This window comes from Quercus lobata, chromosome 4 (assembly GCF_001633185.2).
Source record: "Quercus lobata isolate SW786 chromosome 4, ValleyOak3.0 Primary Assembly, whole genome shotgun sequence".
NCBI classification, from domain to species: domain Eukaryota; kingdom Viridiplantae; phylum Streptophyta; class Magnoliopsida; order Fagales; family Fagaceae; genus Quercus; species Quercus lobata.
The window spans coordinates 40,315,738-40,341,192 of NC_044907.1; the positions used below are offsets into that span (position 1 = coordinate 40,315,738).

General features: G+C 36.4%; 3 protein-coding genes and 1 pseudogene across 3 annotated transcripts; 3 read left to right on the forward strand and 1 right to left on the reverse strand.

Annotated features, from left to right (window-relative positions):
* Window positions 1-3,767: 3,767 nt before the first annotated feature.
* On the reverse strand, window positions 3,768-5,000 carry LOC115985189. The gene has a single exon (XM_031108156.1). The coding sequence runs from the start codon at window positions 4,998-5,000 to the stop codon at window positions 3,768-3,770; it is 1,233 nt and encodes a 410-aa protein (XP_030964016.1).
* A 3,985-nt stretch (window positions 5,001-8,985) lies between these two features.
* Window positions 8,986-17,723, forward strand: LOC115983921 (annotated as a pseudogene).
* LOC115985191 (pentatricopeptide repeat-containing protein At1g62914, mitochondrial-like) lies at window positions 9,224-10,162 on the forward strand. The gene has a single exon (XM_031108157.1). The coding sequence runs from the start codon at window positions 9,224-9,226 to the stop codon at window positions 10,160-10,162; it is 939 nt and encodes a 312-aa protein (XP_030964017.1).
* On the forward strand, window positions 10,605-11,033 carry LOC115985192 (putative pentatricopeptide repeat-containing protein At1g12700, mitochondrial). Its single transcript, XM_031108158.1, has one exon. The coding sequence runs from the start codon at window positions 10,605-10,607 to the stop codon at window positions 11,031-11,033; it is 429 nt and encodes a 142-aa protein (XP_030964018.1).
* Window positions 17,724-25,455: the final 7,732 nt, after the last annotated feature.

Consider the following 25,455-nt stretch of genomic DNA (forward strand, 5'->3'; position numbering starts at 1 on the left):
AACACTTAGAGGAATTGCTTCGTGGTTAATTTCCCCCAAGTCTATGGTCCGAGGAGCCAGGCAGGACTTGGGTTCTGTTTAACACTTAGTTGGAATTGTTTCGTGGTTAATTTCCCCCAAGTCTGTGGTCCGAGGAGCCAGGCAGGACTTGGGTTCTGTTTAACACTTAGTTGGAATTGCTTCGTGGTTAATTTCCCCAAGTCTGTGGTCCGAGGAGCCAGGCAGGACTTGGGTTCTGTTTAACACTTAGTTGGAATTGCTTCGTGGTTAATTTCTCCCAAGTCTGTGGTCCGAGGAGCCAGGCAGGACTTGGGTTCTGTTTAACACTTAGTCTGTGGTTGGAATTGCTTCGTGGTTAATTTCCCCCAAGTCTGTGATCCGAGGAGCCAGGCAGAACTTGGGTTCTGTTTAACACTTAAATCAAGTAACTGCACAGCAATACGGTACCAAAGATTACATCTTTCATTAATAACAGTACCTTTTCAGGTTGTTTACATTCCAAGGGCGTGGAACTACACGTTCATCCAAGTCTTCTAAAAAGTAGGCTCCTACGCCAGCTACGGAAGTGATACGATACGGTCCCTCCCAGTTTGGTCCGAGCTTTCCCCATGCGGGGTTCCTCGCAGTGCCCAAGACTTTCCTCAGTACTAGATCTCCAGGCGCCAATGGCCTGGACTTCACCTTGGCGTCGTAACCTTGCTTGAGCTTCTGCTGATAGTTAGCTAGGTGGACCATCGCGCCTTCCCTTCTTTCGTCGATGAGGTCCAAGCTCTTTTCTAGAAGTTTGTCATTGGTAGCGGGACAAAAGGTGGTGGTCCTCTGGGTTGGGAAGTTCACCTCCAGTGGAATGATAGCCTCAGCCCCATAGGTCATTGAAAAAAGGGTTTCCCCTGTGGACCTACGAGGCGTGGTGCGGTATGTCCATAAGACATGGGCTAACTCCTCTACCCATCTTCCTTCTGCGTCATCTAGTCTCTTTTTCAGTCCATTCATTATGGTCTTGTTGACGGCTTCTGCTTGGCCATTACTCTGGGGGTAAGCTGGCGTGGAATACCGGTTAACAATTTCCAGCTCGCTACAGTACCTTCTGAAGGCTTTGCTATCAAACTGGAGCCCGTTGTCCGACACTAGGGTGTGCGGGGTGCTAAACCTGGTGACTATATTTTTCTAGAGAAACTTCTTGACATCGACGTCCCTAATGTTTGCCAGCGCCTCAGCCTCTACCCATTTGGTGAAGTAGTCGGTGCCGACGAGAAGAAATTTTCTATTCCCTGTTGCCTTAGGGAATGGACCAAGTATATCTAGGCCCCATTGTGCAAATGGCCAGGGACTGGACATTGGGTTTAGCTCTCCACCAGGCTGGTGTATGCTCGGAGCGAATCTCTGGCATTGGTCGCACTTCTTCACATAATCCAGGACTTCCTTATGCATGCTCGGCCACCAATAACCCAGCGTTAAGGCTCTGTGAGACAAAGACCTACCCCCCGTGTGACTTCCGCAAATTCCTTCATGTAACTCCTCCAGGATGAGTTCTGCAGCCTCTGGGTGCACACATAGCAAATACGGCCCTGAAAACGAGCGTCTGTAAAGCTTGGAGTCCTCCGATAGCCAGAATCGAGTAGCCTTTCTCCTGATTTTGCCAGCCTCAACCTTATCGTCTGGTAAGGTGTCGTGCTTTAAGTACAGAATGATAGGGTCCATCCAGCTCGGTCCTGCCCTGATGTTATGTATTCCAATCCCATTGGCCCTTTCTGTTGATGGACGGAGGACCTCTTCTACCAGAATGACTCGAGGTAGGGGTTGAGCCGAGGAGGTAGCCAACGTCGCGAGAGAATCAGCATGAGTGTTCCCACTTCTGGGTACGTGCGTCAGGCGGAAGTGATGAAATTGGGTCTGCAGGTGCTTAACCCAAACTAGATACTCTTGCATTTTTTCGTCCTTTGCTTCCATGTCCCCATTTATCTGCCCCACAATAAGTCTTAAATCCGAGAACATGTCTACAGATTTTCCCTCCAACTTCCGGATCATTCCCATTCCTTCCAATAGCGCCTCATATTCGGCTTCATTATTCGTGGCTGAAAACCCGAGTCTCAATGACTTCTCTATGGTTATCCCTTCAGGTGAGAGCAGGACAAGTCCTAACCCTGAGCCCTTTTGGTTCGCTGCGCCATCGACGTGTGCTTTCCACCAGGTGTTTTCATGCTGGGAGACCGTGCTGATCATCTTCTCATCAGCCCCTAGAGGTCCCGCCATGTTTTGTTCCTCTAGCGTGGGCTCCGCAAACTCTGCTATTAGGTCGGCAAGGACCTGGCCCTTTACAGCAGTACTAGGCATGTACCTAATATCGAAAGCACCCAAGATCGTTCCCCACTTTGCAATTCTGCTTGTGTAATCGGCGCTGCGTAGGACAGACTTTATGGGGAGTTATGTCAGCACCACCACAGTGTGCGCTTGAAAGTAGTGTGGAAGCTTTCGTGTGGCCTGCACGACAGCCAAGATAGCCTTCTCGAGGGAAAGATAACGTGTTTCTGCCTCCTATAGTGATTTACTAACGTAATAGACTGGTCGCTGTGTGCCGTTGTCTTCTCGGATTAGCACCAAGCTCACCGCATGCGAGGCTACCGCAATGTAGGCAAATAAAACCTCATTGGCATTTGGACTGGACATAATTGGTGGTCGGGCGAGGTACTCCTTTAATTGTTGGAAAGCAACAGCGCAGTCTTCATTCCACTCAAATCCTTTCCACTTGTGTAATAGGAGAAAGAATGGCTTGCATCTATCTGCTGAGCACGAGATGAAACGGTTTAAAGCTGCTATCATACCAGTAAGCTTTTGGACTTCTTTAGGGTTCCGAGGAGGCTGCAAGTTATGGATGGCTCTTATTTGGTCGGGGTTAGCCTCAATGCCTCTGTGAGTCACCATATAGCCCAAGAATTTTCCAGATCCCACTCCAAATGAACATTTGGTTGCGTTCAGCCGTAGTTTATACTTTCTTAGTATTTGAAAAATGTTACCAAGGTCGTCAATATGGTTGGGAGCCAACTTACTTTTAACCACCATGTCGTCTATGTACACTTCAATGTTTTTACCCATCTGCTGTTCAAACATCTTGGTCATCATCCTTTGATAGGTTGACTCGGCATTTTTTAGGCCGAAGGGCATCACTTTATAATGATAATTCCCAACTGGGGTGACAAAAGCAGTCTTCTCCTGGTCTTCGGCGGCCAAGGGTATCTGGTGGTAGCCCTGAAAAGCGTCTAGAAAGCTCATTCTAGGATGTCTGACAATTGAATCTACCAACCGGTCTATCCGGGGCATAGGGAAGGGATCTTTTGGGCACGCCTTGTTTAGGTCGGTGAAGTCTACGCAGACCCGCCATTTCCCGCTCTTCTTCCTTACCACTACCGTGTTAGCCAACCACTCGGGATAGAAGACCTCTTTGATAGCCCCCGCTTTCTTCAATCTTGTGACCTCTTCTATCACGGCGTTAGTATGTTCTTTTGACGGTCGTCGAGGGGCTTGCCTTTTAGGTGTTATGGCCGAGTTCATGTTAAGGCGGTGGCAGATGAAATCTGGGTCGACCCCGGGGGCGGCAACTTCTGTCGGAAGAAGGCAGTCAGCGCCGACTTCTCTTGGGGCGGCAATTCCGAGCCAATTTGAAAAAACCTCTCAGGGTCAGATCCGACAAGTACTTTCTCCAACTCCTCACAGTTCACCTCCATGGCTGGTCCTCCACTGCCCGCAGTTGGGACCGTAGTTAGTAATTGCTATAAGCCGCTCTCGGCTGGCGTGGAAGTTAAGCGATCCTGCTGCCGCAAGATTGCCGACACCATGCATTGCCTAGCTACTCCCTGGTTCCCTATTATCTCTTTGATTTGACCTCCTGACGGATATTTCTCCTTTTGGTGCAAGGTTGACGACACAGCCCCTAGTGTATGAAGCCATGGCCGGGCCACGATGGCTGTGTAAGGGGAGTATGCATCTACTACAATAAAGTTCACTTCTACCACCTCTGAGTCTGTTTGCACAGGCAACCTAATCATGCCTCTCGGGATGACGACCTTTCCCTCAAAGCTAACTAGGGGGGAATCGTATGGCAACAAGTCTTCCTGCTTCAAGTTCAATCCCTTATACAAATCAGGGTACATTATCTCCACTGCGCTGCCTTGATCAACCAACACCCTTTTGACGTCATAACCTCCTATCCTGAGCGTCACGACTAAGGCATCATCGTGGGGTTGGATAGTTCCTTGTTTGTCTTCTTCCGTGAACCCGATTAATGGCGTGGCGCTCATTCTAGTCCTTTTGGATTCCCTGTCATCTGGCTTAGTCGGGAAGCTGCTCACTGACATTACCCTGAAGGGGACAGAGCCTGTCCTTCCAAGAGCGGCGAGAATGACATTAATTGTGCCAATGGGTGGCCTCAACGTTCTTTGTCTGGTTTCATTGTTCGATGGTTCTTGCCATCCTTCAGAGCGATGCAGCAGATGTCTCAGCTTCCCTTCTCGGACGAGCCGGTCTAAATAGTTCTTCAGGTTCCTGTAATCATCAGTAGTGTGACCGGGCTCCTGATGGTATGCGCAATACAGGTTTTGATTACGCTTCAAAGGGTCGCCAGCCATCTTGTTCGGCCATTGAAAGAAAGGCTCATACTTCACCTTCTCTAGGATTTTGTGAAGAGGTTCTCGGAACACAGCATGGACTGCCTGAGCCCCAGTAGATCCAGACTGCTCTACATAGTCCCTTCTCGGCCTGTTACTGTTGTTAAATCGTTCCGACCTGAAGTCCCTCCTCTCCTGAGGGACGACCTTCGCCTTACCCTTCCCCATCTGCTGGTCCTCCTCGACCCTTTTGTACTTGTCAATTCGGTCCATAAGTTGGCACACGCTGGTGACTGGCTTTCCAGTGAGGGACTTTCTTAAGCCGTGTTCGGTCGGCAAGCCCTTTTTGAACATACTGATGGCGACGTCATCATATTTCCCTTCGATCTCGTTATACATTTCCCAGTATCTATCCGAGTAGGCCTTCAGCGTCTCTCCTTCCCGCATGGACAAGGATAGGAGGGAATCGAGGGGCCGAGGGACTCTAGTGCTGGTGATGAAACGGGAACCGAAATCCTGCGTCAGCTATTTAAAGGAATCTATGGAATTCGGCTGGAGGGAATCGAACCATCTCATCGCCATGGGTCCCAAGCTAGATGGGAATATCCTACACATTAACGCCTCATCCCTGGTGTGGACGGCCATCCTCTAATTAAATTGGCTCACATGCTCCACTGGGTCGGTCCGACCATTGTATATAGCAAACGTTGGTTGATGGAACCGCCGAGGAAGCGCTGCCCTCTCTATTCTACGGGTAAACGGCGACTGGGAGATGCGATCCAGGGCCTTACTCATGGCATCGTTGGCCAGGCCTTGGTAAGATGGGCTCTTGTGGCTGCGTTTACGAGGTCTTTCTTCCTCGTAGGAAAAGGTCTCGCTCGGGGGGGTTCTTGATCTTCGCCGATATTCATTATCCTCATCACTGCTAGAGCCCGAGGAGGGTAAAGGACGTTTCTGCTGTGCTCGGCGCAGCTTTTTCTTCAAGTCATCAATCTCTTTTCGTAAAGCCTTTCAATCATTTTTCTCATGGGATGCATGATCCTTCCCCTTTGAACGGCTTTTACTCGTATAAGAGGTGTTCACGCTTCCCTCTCGTTGGTTATCTTGGTCGTTCCCTCGTTCGACATTTAAAAAATTGTCCTGCCGTTGAGAATCTGCACGTCCGGTTTGGCGCGGGCCTGATCCTTCCATTTCTTACTGTTCACTTGTCGAGACACAAATTCTTCCCACAGACGGCGCCAATTGTAAGGATGGATTTTGGGGCCCAGGCCCAGTGAGCAAGCGATTCTGGCCCAAAAGACCCTCAACAATGAATTTGTAGAGAGTGGGTCGAAGAACTAGGTCAAGACAGAGTGCACGTAATTGTTAGTAAGCCATGCTACCATTTAAACGTGGGAACGTTTTATTAAGCCTCCTGGGATAACAGTTCATGGAACAACAACTTAGACTTTTCTTACAGAACTTCTCTCCTTTTCTCTCTCTTTCCTTACTTTTTGCTCTCCCGCTCCCCCTCCCTTGATCATGGGGGTTTTCTTCTCTTATATAGCATCCTTCGAATGATAATGGCCCTACACTTGTTGATCATCTGGGCCTCTACTTGAGTGCCTGTCCCATAGGACATCATCCTCCTTTTCTGTGAGTTGCACTGGCCAAGATAATACTGTTCTCCTGTCCTCTCCACATTAATGCGGCTGGAAAAGTAGCTTCCTTGCATTTAATGCGGCAGTTGTGGTTGCCCCCCTGTGCGTCCAGCATTTTCCTTCGATTTGGGACGATTTCCCACTATGTGAAGGGTGTGTGTTGGATTCCCATTTGATGCGTCCGAGGAGACATTCCTCCTCGGACGCCTCTTAAACAGGCCCGACCCGGTCCCAACAGGGTTGGGCTGGAAGTCCTCTGGCCATGTCCTCACTTCCTGTTATGGTTGGGCCCCGCATGGGTGCCAAGGCCCACTGTTGACTGATGAACTTTACCCCCACATTTGGTTTTGTATGTATATGAACTGAAAAGGAGAATAAGTTTATATCTTGGTTAGCTAAATGGTTAGAATAGGCTCACTAATCACTATATTAAATTTTCATTTGGATTGTAGTGGGGTTGATCATATTAGATTTGGGAAAACATATTCCTTGGCAATTAGCTACAATGATGGATGCTACATCCCAATTTCTTGTATAATACTTTTGAGATATTGTTTTCATTCATAGCACATTATGGGAGAAATTTGAAACCAAATTTATGTCAATCTTGGGAGAAATGTACCTTCATAACACCAACAATTATATTTGTATATGAATGAATTGGATTTGGGTTTTGCATGTAGATATGGAACTGTATGTGTAGTTTTGGGAAAAATTATGGGCTTTTTGCATTTTACATTGCAAATTTAATGTTTTCTTTAGACAACCATTTGGATTTGTGCTTTGTTTAACATGTATTTTGTTTTTCTTTTGCAAATTTAATGTTTTGACTTAGTGATTATTAAGTTGTAATAGATTTTTTACCATCTAAACCTTATGTTTTAAAGAAATGTTTGAAGTTTTGCACTCCAATCACTAATAAGAAGATATCATTTGTCTTTATCATGTGCAATACACATGACTCACTTAACCCAACCAAACAAATCAGTCATATGTATTACACACGACAGGACACATGCCATCTTTTTATTGCTACCAAACATTTTCGGAAAGAAATTGTACTGTCAACTTTCATTGGATAACCTTTTATCAATTAATTTATATATTTATTTTTAAACAATAAAAGAAATCCTCTAAACTCGCGCCTGTGTAAAGGGGGTAGGTCACAATATTTAGTTGGAATAATCACAAAAATAAAATTGTACTTAATTGAAAGTATTTAAAAACTCTAAAAACTAAGAACACAATAGATATAATTGAGAAATTTAACATGGTCAATAAAAATTGTACTTCCAGACAAGCTCACATGCCTATCAATTCCCCAAATAAGTTAAAATGAAACTATCTTTTCCAGCTATGCTATTGGTGTGTTTAGAAACTTTTCTTTTTTAATTTGAATATAATAAAAAGTTGAGGGGTGTGTTTTTTGAAAAAATATTTAATAAAAAAAATACTATATATATTTTTTAATTAAAATAAGACCCTTTAAATTAACTTTTATTTGGCTGCTAAAATTTTGAAGTGACCCAACATTAAGAAGTATGGAATAGCAAACTTGGCAAGTGAAGTACTTGGAAGGTGACCATAATTATTAAAAAAAATGACAATGACATCTTATAATAATTTTTTAATAATTTATGAACAGTGACCTTAATTATATTATTAATTGAAAAGTAGATGTTAACAAAACTTAAATATAAAATATTAATTAGTTTCCAAAAAAAATATATTAACTAGTAATTTTGTACTTCAAAAAGTATGAAAAATGGCTTCAATTAAAAAAATTATAATATAGAAAATTAAATAAATATTATTTAAATGATATTCAACAAAAAAATAAGTACATATTTTTCCCTCAATCTGTATGCAGCCAATCTTAGTGAAAAGTTTCAATTAAAATTGGTAAAACCACTAGCCATAGAAGAATATGTTGATGCACAAATTTATAATTTTACATAAATACAAATTATTCACAGTCTCTTTTCAAGATAAAAAAAATTTATTAGTAAATAGTGGATAGGAGGAAATGTGGTTTGAACCACAAACATAAAATACCATAAAAGATACTATTACAATTAAACTTATCACTTGAACCCTACCTCTTTCACTACTTAGTACTTAAAGCATATATCAATTCACAAGTTTCAAGTTTCAACTTATTAATATGTTTCTTCTCAAAAAAAAAAAAAAAAAAACTTATTAATATGTTTTACTATTATAGGTTTTGAATAAAGAGATCAGTGAACGTAATAAAAAACACACCAAATAAATTAATTATAAAATATTTGTTTTTTTGATAATAATGAAGTGGGACAATATATATACCCTACATGAGCCTAAATGAGACTTCAAGTTGCTAGGACTAGCCTTCCTTATTTGATAATTAAAAAATATATAGCTTTAGATTTTCTCTCAATTTTGACTTTAATTATATATATAGAGATTACAATTACACATATAAGAGTTCAAATTATACTTGGTGTAAGAATTATACATTTTTCAAGTCATTGATGAGTTTTACTCTATCTCTCTTTTAATTTTTAATTTTAGGTTTTTTTATATAAATATGAGTTTATTTTTATTTATTTTTTTCTTTATTGGGTTTTTGACTTTTTATTTTTATTTTTTATTATCCTCTTCATTTTTTAAACAACACGAACAAAAATTTCAAAAAAAAAAAAAAAATAGTAGAACCACGTGCAGTGAAACAAAGTATGTCTAACCTTACAATTTCCTTTTTTTTTTTTTTGGTTCCACCCTTCTTCCAAGCCCCCAAAACTCAAAACAACGATCTCAAGAGCGAAGCAGAGAAACTCAAACCCAAACCCTTAAAACAACGATCTCGGAATCGAAGCAGAAAAACCCAAACCCAAAAATCGCGATCTCGGCCCTGCTACGCTCTCCGATCTGCCACTCCACCACCATTATTTCTCCCTTCGAAGCTAAGCCTGTGTGTAGCTGAGACTGTGTCGTCATTGTGAAATGGGTAAATCAACATCCTCTCTTCTTTTTATATGCAATTGTTTGATTATTAGAGTAGGAAGCCTTCCATTTCGTGTTTTTACCTCTTATCACTATTGTTCTACTATTAGAGAAAATGCGAAAACCCCATATCAGAATCGGAATCAGTTGTTGAAATCTATGAGAGATCACTGCAAATCTCGAACCTTTAAGAATCTTGATCATGCCTTAGGCCTGTTTGATATAATGCTTCACATGCACCCTTTGCCTTTCATTGGAGATTTTACTCTGTTGTTGGGTGCCGTTGCAAGAATGAAGCATTACTCCATAGTCGTTACTCTAATTCAACGAATGGAATCATTCGGAATCTCTCCCCATGTTTATACTCTCACTGTTTTGATTAATTGTTTCTGCCACTTGAACCGGGTCAATTTGGGTTTCTCTGTCTTGGCAACAATTTTGAAACTTGGCTATCAACCAAACTGTATAATTCTAACCACTCTTGTCAAAGGCCTCTGTCTTCAAGGAAACGTCGTTGGAGCTGTAAATTTGGTAGAAGAAATGGAGAAGAAAGGGTACCAACCTGATGCAATTACTTGTGGAACATTACTAAACTTTTTGTGTAAAATTGGCCAGACTGGTGTGGCTATTAGGTTGCTTAGGAAGCTTGAAAAAGGGAATTTTGAACTAAATGTGGTGCTCTATAACACGGTCATTGACAGTTTATGTAAAGACAGATTGGTAAATGACGCTTTGAACCTTTTATCTGAAATGATGAGTAAAGGCATTCAACCAGATCTGGTCACTTACAATTCCTTAGTTCAAGGTCTATGCAATTTTGGCCGGGGGAGGGAGGCTGCTACCTTGTTGAATGAGATGGAACAAAGGAAGGTCATGCCAGATGTACAAACATTTAGCATATTGGTGGACACACTTTTGCAAGGAAGGGAGGTTGACTGAGGCAAAAGAAGTTTTTAGAGTGATGATTCAAAGAGGCATTGAGCCTAGCAAAGTCACTTACAATTCTTTGATTGATGGTTATTGTTTGCAAAACCAAATGGATGAGGCAGTTAAGACATTTAATATGATGGTTGAGAAGGGTTGTTCACCCGATGTGTTTAGCTATAACATATTGATCAATGGATATTGCAAAAGTAAAAAAATTGATGAGGCAAAGTGTCTATTTCATGAAATGTCCAACAAGGGAATGATTCCTAATGTAGTGACTTACAACACTCTTATAGGTGGGTTATGTCGAGTGGAGAGAGTCCAGACTGCACTAGAGCTATTCAATACAATGCAAGCTTATGGCCAACATCCAGATCCCCAAACCTATGCCATCTTGGTAGATGGCTTTTTTAAAAATAGACGAATTGCTGAGGCAATGGCATTGTTTTAGGAGATGGAAGACAAAAGGTTGGACTGTGATATTGTGATTTACAACATCTTGATTGATGGTTTCTGCAATGTTGAGGAACTTACGACTGCAGTAGAAATCTTTAGTGGTCTTCCTGCAAAAGGATTGAAACCTAATGTTCGGACTTACACTATAATAATCAAAGGATTTTGCAAGAATGGACTAGTTGATGAAGCGAGTGAGCTGCTTGAGAAAATGGATGGTAACGGTTGTTCACCTGACGATCGCACATATAACACATTAATCCAAGGGTTTTTGCAACATAGAGAGACATCAAAGGCAATGAAATATCTCAAAATGATGGTTGACAAGGGATTTTCAGCAAACGCAACAACTTTTGCCTTGTTTACTGACTTGTTATTGTCTAATCAAGTAGATGAAAATATTCAAGAGCTGCTTCCAAAGTTTGAGTGAAGGTTATTTAGTTTCTCAAAATCAAGGACAACTTTTATATTTTAACCCATCACTAGTCATTATGTGAGTGATGTATATTTGCTTACAGTAAAATTTAATACTTTTTATGCGATAGTATTTCTTTCCCATTCTGTGCTCAAGATTGTTTGTTCCTTTTACTGTTCGATATTTTGTTGCAATTTTGTTGTACACACATGTTGTTGCCAAACCTTTTGACTAGCCATTGGGTGTATTATACACCCCTTTTAGATGGATACTCAGGAGTCCTAGTTTGAGACTAGATTCATAGACCTTATTTCTTGTACTATGTTCCAACCCTTATTCAAAGTTTCCCAATCATAAAAACTAGTATTCCAATTCAAATATAGCCTAAATATCAAACCTTCAATGGGCATCCTCCTTTCCCCAAACCAGCCCAAAAATTCTTGAATGCTTAGTGATTAGGTTCTGGACCAAATTATATCTTGAATTAGTTTCAGTTTTACAAAAGTAATCCAGTTGTAATTAGCTGATCCAATTTAGTCTTAAAACAAGTCATGGGTGCTAGCAAGTTAAACTATTGTTTTAAAACAACTATGGATTGAGTTGTCAAACCTATGCAATATCTATCAGTTTAAGATACTTTATGTTTTACTTTCATATCTTTTAGTTTCCTTTTGTCAAAATGTTAGATGAAATTTGTGTCAACCCTTACTAATTTTGATTCCTGTCCTGTTTGGACTTACCACTATTTGAGTGTTACTAGGGGTTCTTGAAACTTTATTCATTTGAGGGTACATAAGATAATAGTTTTAAAGTAAGAATGCCATCATTAGTAATTTTATTTATTTTTATATCATACAGTAGTAGTGAAACAAATAATAATTAGTTTGGCGCTTTGGTTGCTTCATGCCTCCCTCCCTTTGGGATAAAGCCATCTCTACAATGGGGAAAATCTATTGTTTTACTTAGTATTGTAATCATATCAACATATTGACTAATGATTAATGGGACCTACCAATGTTAAAGTGCATGGGAAATCTTGTAGTTTTTATTTTATTTTATTTATTTTTTTTTTTTTTTTTAAGGTAAGAAACACTGGAAGGGCCTTGTAGACAAGCCAATCTGACCTTATTCTAGAAAATGATAGTAATAGTATGAACTATGAAGTCTTTAGATATTTCCTCTTCTATAGACAATTGACTGAGGGAGGTTAAATCCAAACCATGGGGATAGTATTGAGTGAAAATGGTTAAGGTTGTGGAGGTTCAATAGTTAAAGAGAAATCTATTAATTTGTTTGGAATATTTGTACAAAAGGCACTACTTATTAGACCCGCAAGAAGGAAAAAAAATAATTATACTAAGCTTGAGCTTTGTGTTTTGGCTTGGAGATCATTATCATAAATATTGTATATCACCTCCATCCCTACAACAGTGGAGGATAAACTGATTAATGGGGGTAATGATAATTATAAGGAATATCTTGATTTTTCATTCATTTTTGCAGGGGAAGTTATAAAACTTGTGGTGTTTCAGGTACAAATCTGATTTTTAGTGAATGCTCATCAATGTTGAGGCTGTCCCAGTCTTCTGCATAATTTTTGTTTTTGCACTTGCAAGGAAGCCTTTGATAGGCAACAATAATCTATAAAGGGGAAGCTAAATCAAGGCCTTGTGGAATGTACGAGCTGACAAGGTATTTTTGTTTTTGGAAACAAGCTGACAAGGTATTTTGTTAGTGTCAGATTGTAGATCAAAGAATAAAATATAAGCAGGGCTAGGTTTTGTGTGCAGAGATCTAGTAAGAAAAAAGAATCTTAGCTAGCTACCTAGGTGGCGATCATCTGTTTGGCTGTGAAAGAAGCTCTAGAGGCAACAAAATACAAAGGATTTATAAGGTTATTACTCTTCTAGCTAATGTTGAAGTAGTGACCTTATGGTAGAATACTAGGCTTCCTAGATAGCAAAATGCAAGCAGTCGTGAAGGATGTATGAAACATAGGCTATCAAATGGAAGGAATATGGTTAAGAACTTAGAATGTTCAAAAACTACAAGATACTTGGGGGCATGTTTTGGGAGTGGCTATCTGTGATGGCGGGTGTCATTGTATTGGGGCTATGTGTGCAAGAATAGAAGCAGGCAATGATTGGATTGAAGAACATGCTCTAGGATTATGCAGTGCAGTGGAGCTGGGGCATTTTCATTTGTTAGTTGGGATTTTTGTGTACTACTACCACTATCATTTTTTTGTTTTTTGTTTACTGTTTTTGTACTGTTGACTGTGAATATTATTATTATTATTATTTATATATATAGTCATAATGAGTTTACACTCTCTCTAATTTTTTATTTTATTTTATTTTTGGATATGCACATGAGTTTATTCTTTTTTTATTATTATTGGGTTTTTGATGATTTATTTATATTAGACTCTTCATCTTTTGCACAACATTAACTTACCTATAACAAAAATTTGAAAAGCTTAGACAGTTAGGCAATAATTGGAATCTAATTTAGAATTAAGTTAGATTTTCTCTCAGTTTTGACTTTAAAAAAAGAAAAAATAATAATAATATAATTTTTTGACAATTTTTTTTTATATTTTCTATTAAAGTAATATTAAAATTATCTTAAAATACTAGGCCTAAGGCACCCATTAAAATTTTCAGACGGTTCCTGTCTCAGCTTTTTCTCTTGTGTTCTCTTTTCTTCCTCTGCTTCTCTGATTCTTTCTTCTTCCTTTCTTAGATTTTGCTCTTGCGTTCACTCCACCCTCTTATATTCATGGTCACATAATACTCCTGTTTTTCTATCATTTTAGGTATGATAGAAAAAGTTACAAAATTTTACAAAGGTTTCTGATGTGCAAATCACAAGCAGCTTGAAGATAGAGATAGGTTATTGCAAGTAATTCGTCTCTACAATACGATTCTGTTGTTTCTTGCCCTGCTGAGTGAGGAGAAATCATAGGACCTAAGATCAAGCAGTGATTTTCATGGCAAAAAAGTCGTTCTTCAAGAAAACAAATCCATATCCAGCAAAAGAAATTTCCGACTCTAACCATCCTCAGGTTGGTATTTCTTAGTCTAGATTGGCAAAATATGGGTTCTTTAATTCTTTGTAGGTCATGTATCTGTTTGGGGAAAAAAATTTCTTTGGTTTTTTCAATTCAATTAATTATAGAAATTTATGCCATGTAATTGATATTTGATATGTACATGCCATAAGGTTCTTTTCCTCTCTTTCTTCTTTTGATTTTCTTGGATTTTATGATGTGAGAAGATAATGTTGAATTGTGATTGAGTCAGTAAATAGGATTCAGGATGGAGGAATTTTTTGCGTTTAAAGTTTGGGTTTTTTTTTATAAGAGCGCTTATTACATGTTTGTAGAAATGCAAAAAAGGGCTTTTGTTTATTTATTTAATATTTTTTTCCTCTGTGCACAATGTTTCCTTTCCTTAGTTATTTAATAAGCCATTGTAATGTTTTTGATGAGTTTGGATTCGGTTAGCTTCTTGTCATGGCAATAGTTATGCTTTGCTACGCTTGGCCGAGCTTTGCATTTGAGTTTGAGGATAATGTCTTAATTCTTCTAGAAAAGAAAGAAAATCATGTCTAGTATTCTATGTTAATGATTTACTCAGGTTCTTAGTGTTTTTAGAGAAATAGTCTTGATTGGTCCAAAGGTCTACATGTGGAAACTATCATGATGACTATTATGATCATCATCATCATAGTTTCCATATGTAAACCCTTGAAAGTGAGAATAAATAGTCAAAATAATAAGGTGAACTTGAGTTTATCAGTAAGTTAACTTACATGTTCAAACTTTGTTTATTTTCTTGTTGAACAAACTCTTGTTCATTGGTAAGGTCCGGACGATTTTGATCAGTTAAGGTGTGGTCATATGGTCAAAGCCATTTTTTGTAAACCCCTAGTGCCTATTGCAATATTTTCCCCCTAATTTCTTTGAGTTGTTATATATTGTAAGCCTTGAAATAATATTAGAAGGAAACAAATTCACATTTTGATGGGATACATGACTTTGGCATAAAACCATGGAGGAAACTTGTAACTTATTAAATCAATAACAATAAAGCCTTAGAGGTGGGACAATTCAGAATTAATCGATATCTTATAACGTACAACAACAATAACAATAGAAATAGGAAAATAAAAGGCATGTTAATTATAAAAATAATAGTGAGTATGACTTTGGATAACATAGAATGGTAGAAAAGAACATCTTGATTAGTCTGTTGAGGATTCATAGCCAATCCAAAAATTTTGATAGTAAGGCTTACTTATTGTTGTTGTATCTATTGATTTCATAGCCGATCCACATATTAATTGATTTTTTATATTTCGCCTCTTTTGAAGTGAAATCATGATCTCATCTCTAATATTAGGAGAATTGGCTATTTCACATGCACAAACAAAGACGTGCACTTTGTGTGATGATGACAAATCAATTTCACACTCGTGTTTACTCACTCTTGTTCTTTTGGAGTTGTCTTATTTAACATCATTATTTGAAATTAATTATGTAATTCAGCTTAGGCTTTTAGGATAGTCTTGAGTTTGAATATTGATTAAGTGATTGAATTTACCACGTCCCATTAGGTTAAGCTTTTAAGTTCTAATTTGTCAACTCCACATATGTGTTACTATGTTATCACATGACATTTGTGTCTTTGTCCACCACTTTGTAGGATATAATCTTGTAAGCCTTAAATTTACTCAAAAGCTCCATTATTTTTGCATTGCGGAGCTTTTAAAATAGAAAAAACAATTGAGAGAGGGTTGCTTGCTTATATATGTAGGGCTTGCCTATCAGATCCTTATAATGTTAAAAATGAAAAAATATTGAGCTTGCAAGCTGTAGTTTTTTTGAAACCATCAAAGTTTAGGTTTTAGAGCCGAAATAATTGCATCTAGCCAAACTAAGGAAGATAGATATCTATTTTTCACCAAGGAAACCAAGAATCCGTGTTTCCTGCATTTTAGTTTTAAAGTTAATTTGAAGGGCTTTGCAACAACTTTTGTAACATGAAGTATCTTAGTTGGATTTATTAATTGGTGTCCAGTTAGTGTTGGATTCCAAGCATAGAATGCCTTCCAAATGCATATATTGTCTATGGAATAGTCATTGTGGTAAGGTGATTTCCTTGTAGCAGTTAAAAAGTATATGTTGTGCAGATCAGTAAGGCAAAAAGAGATTCCAGGGGCATTAAGGACTTGATAGTGGTAGCCTACTATAGTTAAATTTGGGAAAAGAAGCTTTGGGTGAAACATCATTCACTACTTGTTAAAAATGATGCCATTTATTTAGCAGAGAAGATATATAATAGGTTTGGTGTATTTTTATAGACAAGTAAACTGTAATCAAGCAGAAATCAAGCGTTTTATGTTGCTTTTAAGAGTGTATGCATATTCGCTCTTTGTCATAACTTTGCCTTCTCTTTGACAAATTTTCATATCTCTACTGATTGGAGCAGAGTTTAAGCAGAAAACGTTCATATATTGTCTGGGCTGTTTTTCATGGCTTCTTGGCCAATTTTCAGGTATTGCTTCCCTCTGTATATGAGATCCTAACAGGTTTTATTCATAAAAAATACTAGTGGTTTGAACTGCCGTTTTCCTTAATATCAATATGTTTGCAGGGAGTTGCTTAGAGGTCCTTTGTATTATGTTCTGATATTGATTTTATGTGCTCTTATCTTTTGGCGTGAGTCTCCAGTTGGATTGATCTCGTTGGCAATGATGTGTGATGGTGATGGTAATACCTCACCATTGTCCGAATTCAGCTGCCCCCGACTCCTACCTGTTACTAATTTTCAACTTGGTGACTTATAGGTATTGCCGATATCGTAGGTAGCAGATTTGGGTCCTTTAAGATTCCTTATAATCAGCAGAAGAGTTGGGCGGGTAGCATATCCATTTTATTTTTGGATTCCTGATTTCCATCGGGTGAGTTTGAAACCATCATTGTGGTCAGCCAAATATGGTTATCAAAATTTTAATTGCTTTGTGTGGATTTTGGCACTGACATGAAAATTATCTTTATAATGTAGGATGCTGCAATACTATTCAGTTCTGGGATATTTACATTTGGATTGGGTCCAAACAGTGCAAAAGGTCGCTCTAGTTTCTTTGGTAGCAACTGTGGTGGAGTCCCTTCCAACGACGGAGGTAGTAGATGACAACATATCTGTTCCTTTAGTAAGCATGGCAGTGGCATTTTCAATGTTTGGTTTTTAGCTTGTTGCACCCCTTTTTTTCTCTTCTCCTTCCGTTAGTCCCATTATCGATATGTTTAAATTTTCATTTTTTGTCTATTGCCGGTCTGCTTAAATGCCCTTAAAATCAATGCCTCTGCAAAGCACGTGTTAATATAATGAAATTAATTAAACAAATACAAAGCATCTCTTTTATTCTTGAGCCCAATGAACCAGTGATCACATAGTTTATTACTTCACTGTCTTGAGTTTCAATATGAATCCTATGGCTTTATTTCAGATTTAAGGACCTTGCTTCAGCATGATTCAACAAAATAGTCTTGTTCCAAACTATTTGGACTTGACCATGTGGAGTTCATTTGTTTGTTTATAACCCTTTTGATTTTGTATTTTCATGCACAGCTTATCTATATGACTGTTCGATTTGTACCTTTTCTTTCTAGTGTTCTTGAATACTGCCTGTTTCTTATTTGCTTCAGCTCATACAAATGGTGTTATTCCAGACCATTTTCCCCCCATATTTTGACATTAGACAAGCAAGATGTCCACTGGGCTAACTCTTTTGCTTATTAGACTGTCATGTTTTTTAGGCAATTCTGTCTCTTAGTCTTAGGTAATGAGAAGATGAAATAACTACCGAAAGCAAAATAGTTTGAGGTTACTTCTAAATCGGTCCCTTGTATTTCAATACTTGCAATATCGATGTCAAAGTGCTACATCCATCATGATCTTCAAAATTTGCAACTTATACCCTTGACTATTAGTTGATGTTTAAGTGCTCCATCAATCATGGTTTGTCACATTTTTAAATTCTAAGGTTTTTAAAGTTACGGGACTGATTTAGAAGTAACATCAAATTTAAATGATGTAAGTAGTATTTTTAGTCTATTTATTTATTATAATGAATTAAAAAAGTGATAAGCACAATGTGATTGCACCCAAAGTTGTTGACAAAAAACATGTTACGTTGAACCTTATATTATATATATATAATCATTGCTACTTTGCTGGAGGCATGTGGAACAGAGTTATCGAAGCCTTTAATCCCATATAAATATCTAGCCCATTTATAATGGTTTCAAACTTCAAAACCTTAGATGATGGATCATAAGTTCAAGACCTTTTTTAAGGGAGGAGATTTTGAGATTGAGAGGACATGCTATGGCATTTAATTTGGGCTATTCTGGCCTGTTACAAGAAACTTCAAGCTTCACCCGATGTTCATTTAAATAAGCTCAATTAATTTTGTGTTAACTGGTCTGTGTCAAAGTTTTTAGCCCAAACCTAAGCTTGTGCAAAACAAACTGGAAGCCAGGCCTGACACCAATGGAACTTCAATCAGTTTAAAGCCCAATTGGTTTGGTATAGTTTAATTCTTTCTCAAAATAGCCGAAGCCAATATTGAGTTCCTGTTCAACCCCATAAAGATTAGGTTCAGCAACAACAACGCTTTTTTTTTTTTATTCCACAAATATTTAGGTCTTGATATCGAGACCAAATTAGTCTAATGCAAGAAATAAAGGAAGAAAGTCTAAAACATTGGTAAGGTCTTTGGCCACCAACGGTTTGATGTTTAAGTCAGATTTCCTTCTTTCTTTTAGTGGATAAATGGGTTATACTCAGAAAATGTATACATTTTTACTTCATGCTCACCTCCTTTTAAGGTTGTAGTGCTTTTTACTTTTTGGGGAAAAAGTTAACGAATACTTATTGGTTTAGGAAATATTTTTAGAAAATTTTATGGTAAAAAAGAAAAAAAAAATGATTTTTTTTACAATATTTCTCTTGAACATGGTATTAAAACTTTCTCAAAATGGTCCATTAAGAAATATTAGGGGTGTCAATTCGGGTTAGCGTGTCGGGTTCGTGTCATGTCGAGGTAAGGGTATTCGACTAAATGACTCAATCCTAATCCGACCCATTTAATAATCATGTCATGATCATTCAACCTTAACCTGACTTATTAATAGGGTAGGTTAACCTGACTCAACCCATTTGAAACGTTTAATAGACGATTTGTGTTGGGTTGACACGAATGTAACACGATCCATTTCAACCTGCATAATATTAACTATAATATTCATCTAGAAATAATTTTTTTTACATCCCAAAAAATAGTGCATACACTTCAAGCCTTCAATCCACATTGAAAATAATATAGTTTAACAAAAATATAATATTCATCTAGAAATAAGTTTTTTACACTTTAAAAGAAGTGCATACACTTCAACTCAAATTCAAAATAACAAAGTTTAACAAAAATAAAATAACATAGTTCAACAAAAATATAATATTCTTGAAACTCACCAAATGTTAAGTATCAATATTGAAAGAATTTGAGCAAACAGTAGACTAATCCTAACTATGACCACGATTATCATCCATAGATTCTTCGTTTATGTCCAAATTCATAACATCTTCCACAAGCTCATCCAATTTCATTTGTGCAAGTTCTATGCCCAAAAAAAAAAAGTATCAGTAGATCTAGAATCTGTAAAGTTTCAATTTCCAATTATATCCCTTGTAAATTTTTGTAATTACTCACTTTTCTTTTTAAATTTAAAATATATGTTGAATATAAAATGTATTTGACAAATCTAAAATAAAATAAATATTTATTTGTTATACGAGTTAAACGGGTTGTATTAAGTGGGTCATTTTGAGTTGACACAAATAAATTGACGTGTCAAACGTGTCTATTGTGGGTTATGCGGGTTGACCCGCTTATAACACATTTCTTATCATATTGCTTTCGGGTCGACTTGTTTATGACCCAAACTCATTAAAGCCCAACCCTAACCCGAAAAAACACGTGTCGGATTCGTGTTGTGTTCGCGAATTGGGTCGAACATTGACACCCCTAAGAAATATCCTAAAGAAATACCTAAAAAAAAAAAAACAAATAAACAAATGTCCTAAGGGCAGCCTATTTTCTTTTGGTCCATTTCCATACATGAGTTATGTTGATGGGGTTATATGGTTTGTAACAGTTGATACGTCGTCTAAATGTTGTACGTTACTAGTTCAACCCATGTTAAGTCTTGATTTGCTGCCGAGTAAAGCAAATTTTGCTATGCTTAGCTTATCCCTATGACTCACCAACATTGATTTTATGTTGATACATGGGCTACGTATTTAGAATAAAAATATTGTTTCTAGTTTTGCCAAGGTATCTTGATAACTAAATATTTGATCTAAAGATCAAAGGCTGTTAAGATCATGTATCTTTGCCATTTGGATTTCAAGGTAATATTATAGAATATGGAGTGACTCATAGCATGTAAGGCTCATGTGTTGTGATGAAATGATTATATAAAGTCACTTTATAAGACAATTTTTCCTAAATTTAGACATCTTAAATAGAAGCTCATACATAGTGAGCCCAACTTCTCTTGATACCTTTCTTGAGATATATCAAAATGACACCCCTCCTAAACGTTTGTATAATTAACTTCCTCCCCTTGAGGTTTCTATAATTACAACAAATTAGTCCATGCCTAATTTTCATAACATCATATTTTACAATTTAATAAAAAAAAAATCATATTCAACAAATATGGACGAAACGACACTTTCTCCTTGAAGTTTGTAAAAATAAGTAAGAATATTTTTTTATTAAAAAATATAATATTTGGTTAGCTCAGTTAATACATGAAAGGATATAGATTTATCTATTTCATTTATAAAAACCTTAAATGAGAGAGTGTCTTTCAATAAATCTTAAGAGAGATAGGTGTAATTTAGGGTTCGTTTGGAATAGCTTATCTAGTTTTTTGTTGAAAACATTTTACTGAAAGTGTGTTAAAGTATATTTGTACCTTGAAAAATTTTGAAAAAGTTAAAAAAGACGAAAAAAGCTAAACTTGTATATAAAAGTTTAAAGCTAAAGTTTAAAACTAATGCCCTGTAAATCAAAACTCATTAATAAAAGAAGGGAATAAACCAACCCATATAACATACATGACTTGGGCCAAAATCATCTCAGCCATTAAAAAAAAGGGGACAAACAGGCAGGTCCAAGAGAATATGGGCCCAATCATAGAGGTCTAATGCCCAAGTCATGCAAATTTTTTGTCTATTTTGCACCAAAGAAAAAAAAAAAAAAAACTTTTTTCTATTTTTCACGTCTATTTTTACAAAACACCCACATCAGTCATCTATTCTATTTAATAAAATATTCATTTTTTTACAATTTTTTATTATTTCCTCACTCACTACCCCTCTCTCTCACAAACCCAACACTACCCAAAAATACTAAAATATTAAGTACACGAGCTACACCCACTGATGTGGGTGTTTTTTACTCAAAATGTATAAAATGGACTACTTTTTATATTTTGCAAGATTATGCACAATCTGATGCAGTTGCTCTATACCCTTGATTATTAGTTGATGTTCAAGTGCTCCATCCATCATGGTTTGTCACATTTTCGCTCTTAATCAATCTGTCTAAAATTGACGTTCTTCTATTTTTCTATTGAAAATGTCATTTTTGCGTGCGTTAACGAACGTTAATAGAAGGGCTATATTGATATTGTTGTTATAGTGGAAGATGTAAATTGTAAGGTTCTGTAGTAACATCAAATTTAGAGGATGTAAATATTTGTATTTTAGTCTATTTATTATATGAATTAAAAATGTGACAAGCACAATGTGATTGCACCCAAAGTTCTTGACAAAATACATTTTACGCTGAACCTTAAATATCATTGCTACTTTGCTAGAGGCATGTGGAAGAAACTTATCGAAGCCCTTAATCCCAGAAATCTCTAGCCCATTTATAATGGTTCAAACTTCAAACCTTAGATGATGGATCATAAGTTCATGACCATTTTTAAGGGAGGAGATTTTGAGATTGAGACTTGAGACTTGAGAGGACATGCCATGGCATTTAATTTGGGCTATTCTGTCCTCACAAGAAACTACAAGCCTCACCTAATGTTTGTTTAAATAAGGCCAATTATTTCTGGGTTAACTGGGCTTTGTCAAATCTTTGAGCCCAAACCTAAGCTTGTGCAAAACTGACTGGAAGCCAAGCCAGGCTCCAATTGGAACTTTAGTAAGTTTAAAGCCCAATTGGTTTGGTATGGTTTATATTTTGTGACGCTTAAAAAATAAGTTGAACAAAATTATAGTAGTATATATGGAAAAAGTAAAGTTTTGAAGAATGTAGTATTATAGTGGTCAACACTTGGGTGTTATTTTATTTGTTTGTTGAGTAGGTAGCCTGTGGTTTTATAACTGAAACCCTCAGGTGATTTATTCGGTTTTACCTTTGATAAACTAAACACTAGGCTCAATATGTCAAGTAGAGTAGGTCTTGATTTGGTGTCGAGCAAAGCAAATTTTGCTATGCTTCGCTTATCTTTGTCCCCCACCAACATTGATTTCATGTTGATACTTGGGAGATACTACTCTACGTATTTAGAATAGAAAATATTTTTTATAGTTTTGCCAAGATATCTTTGATAACCAAATATTTGATCTAGAGATCAAAGGCCATTTAAGGCTATGCATCTTTGGATTTCAGGGTAATATCTTATAAAATATGGAGTGATTATATGTGAGGTTCAGGTGTTGTGATAGTCTTAACAGCCCAAAAGGCCCTATTGTTCATACGTACATAATGAGCCTAACTTCCCTTGAGATATGTACACCTCTCCTAAACATTTGCATAATTAACTTCCTTCATTTGAGATTTATAAATATGACAGATAAATTCATGCCTAACTTTCATAACAGAATATTTTATATCTTTTTTTTATATAAAAAAAATAAAAAAATAAAAAAAAAAACTCATATCCAACAACTTTGGACTAAATGACACTTTCCCCTTGAAGTTTGTAAAAATAAGTAAAAAAGTTTATTTGTTCAAAAATCGAATATTTTGATTAGGTAAGTAAACGCATAAAAGGATGTGTATTTATCTATTTCATTTATAACAACCTTAGATGAGAGAGTGTCATTTCGATAAAGTTGAAGGGAGATTGGTGTAATTTACATCTTCTTTTTCTCTCTTTGTGTGTATATATATGAGTTGGGCCAAAATCACTTAGCCATTAAAAAAAAGGGGACAAACAGGCAGGTCCAAGAGAATATGGGCCCAATCTCTATTATAACAGGAGGTCCAAGTCCTGAGCAGCCCAATTCATGTTCCTACTAACAGTAGGGACTTTCTAACAAACACAATGATTGAAAAAAACTGTATACTCCAAAATTCGAAGCTGGCCAAGACTTGATTTGTCAATTTCTTTGATGGCCATTATAATACGAAATTCAACACATTTATTGGCCAAGTATGACGTGCATACATGATAATGGAAGAATTGCCATCTAAGAGAAGGACCAATAGCATTATGCATATTTCAAATCACACACAAATGAGCAGGTATCTAGATTCTTGAGTGCTTGAGAGTAGAGACTAGAGTGCGACAAATGTCAAAGGCACTTTAATTGCAGTAACGAGTAGTTCCAACCAACTCTTTCACTAAAATTTTCCTAGTCCATATGATGACATTGATATGTGAGTGAAGGAGGCAATGGTTGTTGTTTAAATTCAATTTATGCAACTTCATTTCAATAGAAGTGTTGAAAATGTATCAAGAGAGGAAATCTTTTGCATTCCATCATTCTTGTTTTTTGATTTATCCTTTGTAATATGTGTTTGGTAGGAGTAGTTTTAAGAGAGAGAGAGAGATTATCTTCTCCAATTTAGTAAGTGAGAAAAGAGGGGATGAAAAATTGAGTGAGTTGATTTCTTATTGAAAAATTATAGAGTACTCCGCAATTTCAATAAGTACTCATTCTCATATAATAGTGAATCCCATCATGAATTTAATTAGTAAAACGTGAGAGAGGAGTGAGTACACAATTATTATACTCTTAGAGTATTCTATAACTACCCATTTTTTCTTAGGTTACAAATTTTATTTCCTCCAAAATCCAAAAGAAGAGTGGTAGGAAAATATGAGAGGGAAGACAATCACTATTTTACCTTTCCTTTGAAAACTAATGTTAAATTTTTTTTTTTCTTATATAATAAGGTTATAGGAGTAAATTACTGTAAATGATCACTATTTATTTCTTTCCTTTTTTTTTCCTAGCAAATAAAGGTGAGAGACTATGAATATGTTTGGTAACTGTTTTTTCTCCTTATTTTCTGTTTCCAAAAACAATTATTTTTTTTTTAGACTAAAAAATTTGTTTGACAACCCAAAATGAACAGAAAACAAAAACTATTCTCAAAACTTAATTTGTAAAGGAAACTAAAAACATGCAAAAGATTGTTTTTAGTTTCTAATTTTCAAAAGTCAATAAAAACACACATTTAATTTAATGAACCTGTTTCATTTAATGAGTTAGCATTAGAGTTCAAATCCTAGTAACAACATATTTTAGTATTTTTTTTAATTTTTTTCTTCAAAAAACGATCTTTTTAATTTCAGCTAACCAAACATATTTTTGATTTCAAAAATACAAAAAATTATTTTTTCTTTATATTCCTAAAAACAAGTTTTTGAAAATAGAAAACAAAAACTGTTACCGAACATAATCTAATTTTCATATGATTAAAACTTAGGTGTAGTAAATTATGTTTTCAAATTAAATTCAAGTACTTTTTTTTTTTTTGAGAAGGAAATTAAATTCAAATACTGATTGCATTGACTTATAAAAAAACAAATGAATCTCATCTAGCAAAACTAAAAGGACAACACCATTTTATTAGACACTAACAACATGAAATACTACAATATTTGGGGGTACGAGTGAAGGAATTAGAGCAGATAAACTTGAATTCCCTTCCCCTGATCTTAAAAGAGAGAACTTAATATATTGCACTTAAAATATGATATCTAAGTATCCATCTTTCAAATAAGACAGAAAATTGGTATATCTTCATCCACCATAAGTTTGGATACAGCTGAAAACTGAAAACTAAAAACTAAAAACTGAAAAATACTGTAGCAAAATAATTTTTAAATATATAAATAGTATCGTATGATCCATTTTTAATGAAAAAATTACTAAAAAGTGAAATTTGTGGGTCCATAAACAGTACACAAATCCACATGTGGCTGAAAATAAGTTGAAAAGTCAAACTTTTCGGCTAAAAAAAAAAAAAAAAAAAAAAAAAAAAAAAAAAAAAAAAAAAAAGGAATGCAGATCTGCGCTTCCCACCCGCACACTTCTCTTATTCCCTT